Raw genomic sequence first — 4,225 nt, 5'->3', positions numbered from 1 at the left:
CGGTATGAGTCTCTAATTTTATTGAAGCAAATGGACTAAAAAATTGAAATTTAATAATTTCTTTATAAAAATCATGAATTTAAATTACACTATAAATAAAATCAATTGAATTGCACATCATTTTGACGTGCTCTGGCCAAAATCGATGTTTCCTCCGTCTCATACTTTTTAAAATTGTATAAAATTTTTGTAAATTGATTTGTTTCTGTATGAAATTCACACACATATACTATGAATGTACTTAATTTTTATTTATATCTATTTATTTACCAAAAATTCAATAAATTGGGTTACATGTAAATTTTTATTGATTTTTTTAATTCCTTCAATTTTTTATATTATTTTTATAACTAATAATTTTATACGTTGGCAACAAAAGTTAATCTTATTAAAATCGCTCAGGTTGCAGTCAGAGTTTGTAATCGGAGTCGAACCATTAAATAAAGCCAAAATCGGAATCGGTAAATTTTGATCCGATTCCAGAGGCCTGATAAACACTAATAATTTTTTTCTTAAAATATATAATGATCTCCAGATCAGTAATTATTATAATATGTAGATCTAAGATGTTTCGTTTAACATATGTAATTTAAAAACAATAAAAAGCATTTCGAAATTAAAATCAAATACTTCATTCTTTGCATTTATTTTGCTTGTTGCAATTAAAATTATTACAATTTCTGCTATTCTACTGAACTTTTAAGTCTACCATTATTTTATGTTAAATTACATACTAAAGATTATTGATACAAATGTGCTAATTTTTATAATCAATTTTTATGTTTTTGTTAAACTAATTTCAAAATTAAATAAAGAAGGGACCAGATATTTTAGCTTTATTACAGCGTATTGTAAATATGATTTTATTTATTTTTCAACGTGTTCTTAAAATTATTAGAAAAAAACTTATGAAATGAATTTTAATATTAAATCGATGAGTATATCGTAGACAACGATCTATACTGACATAAGGCGATAAATAGCTAATTTTATAGGCCCCATAATACAGAAAAAAAATGCAACGTTGAAGTTGGTGGTTTCTGAAGATGAATCGTAGTTCGATATCAAATGTATCATCAAGCTTTGTTTATATTTTTAATTTGGCTATAATAGTCATTATCTTTGCATGTAAATGGCATTGTAGTCGTAGTAGCAAGTTTGAATTGCTGATAAATCACAGTTTACTCTGTATACACCTGCCCCATTCCAGAGTACAATGCAATGGCGTTTTGTCGCTCGGGTGCAGAGAGAGTGAGCAGCTGCAACGGTGCTCTGTGACGCGGAACCATAAATATCATGGGGTTCAAATCCCGGTTATTGCTTCTAAACAATGGTCGGCTCATTACGTTACAGCACCAGAGGGTAGGAGGGGAGACAGAAGCAGAGGAGAAAGAAGCTGGCCCAATGCCCCCGTTTAGCATTTTGACGTCTGACTATTCAGAACCCATGATTTATTTTGGTCAAAGCCATTTCACCCCCAAGGCTCGTCTGTCATTCGTACTGGTTTTTTTTTATTTAACATTTCAAAAAATAAATTGAGCGATTAAAATACTGTAAGTATATGTATGTAATTTTTAAAAATATTTTTATTGTCTCTGATAAAAATACACTAAGTACAATTTACATCACAAATATAAAATATATTTCAGGCACCCTATATAATTGACAATGTTTAAATTTAGTTATAAAAATACAAGTATTTACAATTTATAATATAATGACTAGATTGCTTTTGAGATCATTGTAAATATAAGCATATATTTTTTATTTTTTAATTGTAAATACATTTAAAATATTCTATTGATCTTCAAATAATCACATTTAATAATATGTATTGAGCAATATTTATAGAAAATTTATTTTGATTTAGTTAACCGCTTAGACATCCAGCCGACGCACTGAGCGTATAATAGATACGGCTGTTTGCGCCTTAAGGCGCTTTGGGCAGCTAAGCGGTTAATTCATACTATTTATTATTAGGAAGAAAATTTAATTAAAAATAAAATTTTACAAGAAAATAAATATGCTATGATCTGTAAAAAAATATTATTAAAAAAAAACAAATAAAAACTTATGTTTGAAATGTAAGTCTTAAAATTAAAAAAAAAAAATACAAAGTATCTGAATATTTAAAGGTGTAAAAAAAATCTATATACGAGCTGTTATATTTGATAGTAAAGTCCAATTTTCAGTTCCCAAAACACTATTCTCTTTGAATGAATTCACAAATTATTATCACTTATTTTAAGTCGATATGTCCAGAATCTCGGAAAAGCAGAATAAAAGTATTTTTAAATATTGTTAAACGCAAAATATTACATCTAGTGTTTTTCGAAATATTTCTCAAAATGAAAAAAAGTGGACTTATGCCACTTTCGAAAAATAGCGGCTCATATGTACACGTATTATGAAAGTTGTTTGATTTTTTTTTAATATTTAAACTAAGAATGCGATTTTCAACATTTAATATGCATATTACATATGAGAATTTTAAATGTATACATAAAAGCGATACCATGTAAGCCGAAGAAAAGCGTCTTTATATTATAAAATATGTTTCAGTTGCTGAAGTTGGGACAAATTGCCATGCTTTTAAATTGATGATCTCTGAATCCGCTCTGCTTATAATCTTGATTGAAAGTGTTTCTGGACTTTTCGCTGTTGAAGTACGACGTAGTATTGCTCACGTTTCCCACATACGTGGTGTCATAATTAGGATATGGAGAGTTGTAATTGTATTGTGAAGGATATCCACCACTCGGAGAGTCAAAAACGCTCGTCTGGGAAGGATCGTAAGTGTGGTTGGCACTGTATGTAGATTTACCAGCATTTCTGGCAGTCTCGAAAGCACCTTTGAATATTTCATAGTTTTGCCTAGAGAAGTTCGGATTGTGGAGGTCTTTGTACTGGTGTTTGGCTTCGGCATTATAGACGTCTGGCATTGCGAAAGGATCATCGTTGATAATTTGATTCTTGAACTCCTTCGGCCTCTCGAATGGATCCTGACATCTGAACTTTTGCAATTCTATTTCGTCGCATAATATTCTCGGATTTGCTGTATATCCACTTCCTGTAGTTGAAGATATGCTATTTCCACCACTGTTGTTTATGGACACTGTGACGTTGCCCACGTTGACGAGGACTCCTTCAGACGTTTGGCAGAAATTGGCACCGTTCGGAAATGGACTTCTTTGATATTCACAGCCTGCATAGTCTGTATTCGAGTATTGGTCGAAAGCTCCGCATTTCCCTACAGGCAATAAAAACATTTCTCTAAAAGTGTCCTTGGTGATCTTCTCTCCAGAAAGTGAATAGTTTTGAAGTTTTTCATAGTTGAGAGAAAGCCCTTGTCCGGGAAGTAGATCCGAGTCAATGTTTTCCAACGAGTCCAAGGTTTGACTCAACGCAAATATGTAGTTGTGTGCGAAACGCAGAGTTTCTATTTTGGTTAATTTATTATCTTCGGGAAATGTCGGCAGGACTCTTCTCAACTTATCCAGAGCTTCGTTCAACATGTGCATCCTATTCCGTTCCCTGTCGTTGGCTTTCATTCTCCTCGTGCGCTTTATCCTCAAAACCTGGGTGGGACTTCTGGATCTCGTAACTCTATTTTTACCGTGCGCATATTTTCTTTTAGGCCTGTTCGGATCTTTGTCTTTAACTTTGGCATTCTTCTTCGGCGTGGAAGTCTTTCCATTGGCGTCGTTCAGCTCCGAGATGAACGAGCTCATCGGTATGTCCGAAGGTGCTGGAGACGCCAACGCTGCATATTCCTCGTTGAGAATTCTGTTTTTGATTGGGGTTTGATTTAAAGATATTCCATAGTCGGAACAGTCGAGAGATTTATTCACTTTGGGCGATTTTGAATAAGTTAGATCTTGATAGCTCCTCTCCAGTCCCGAGTCTGAAGAGCAGATGCTGTCGTTGATGTCCAATGAGTAGTCTTCGAGGCTGCTGTAGCACGACATGGTTACCTGAAACGAAACGTAATAGTTGTAAATCAAAGACGAAATGTTCCAGGTGTCCAGTATAGTAATCGTCACGCTATTTTTCCCGTTGAACAAACATATAAACCGAGGGGGTGTGTTTTAGTAGTAAGTAATTAACTTTTGAACAGGTGTCTGGTACTTGTGCGTAGTCACCGTACCATGACCGAGCACGAGCACGTCACACCAAATCAAAATCGTATTTAAAATCAGAACTCACTCCCCTTTATTTCCCTTAT

At 33.3% G+C, this 4,225-nt stretch overlaps 1 protein-coding gene across 1 annotated transcript; it reads right to left on the bottom strand.

The window, feature by feature from the left end:
- Positions 1-2,558: 2,558 nt before the first annotated feature.
- On the bottom strand, positions 2,559-3,968 carry tap (Basic helix-loop-helix neural transcription factor tap). Its single transcript, XM_077437796.1, has one exon. It carries the CDS (start codon positions 3,966-3,968, stop codon positions 2,559-2,561), a length of 1,410 nt encoding a protein of 469 aa, XP_077293922.1.
- Positions 3,969-4,225: the final 257 nt, after the last annotated feature.

The sequence above is a fragment of the Arctopsyche grandis genome, chromosome 1 (assembly GCF_051622035.1).
Source record: "Arctopsyche grandis isolate Sample6627 chromosome 1, ASM5162203v2, whole genome shotgun sequence".
NCBI classification, from domain to species: Eukaryota; Metazoa; Arthropoda; class Insecta; order Trichoptera; family Hydropsychidae; genus Arctopsyche; species Arctopsyche grandis.
Note: the sequence above shows the minus strand (reverse complement) of the source record. Positions and strands in the feature narration are given on the sequence as shown.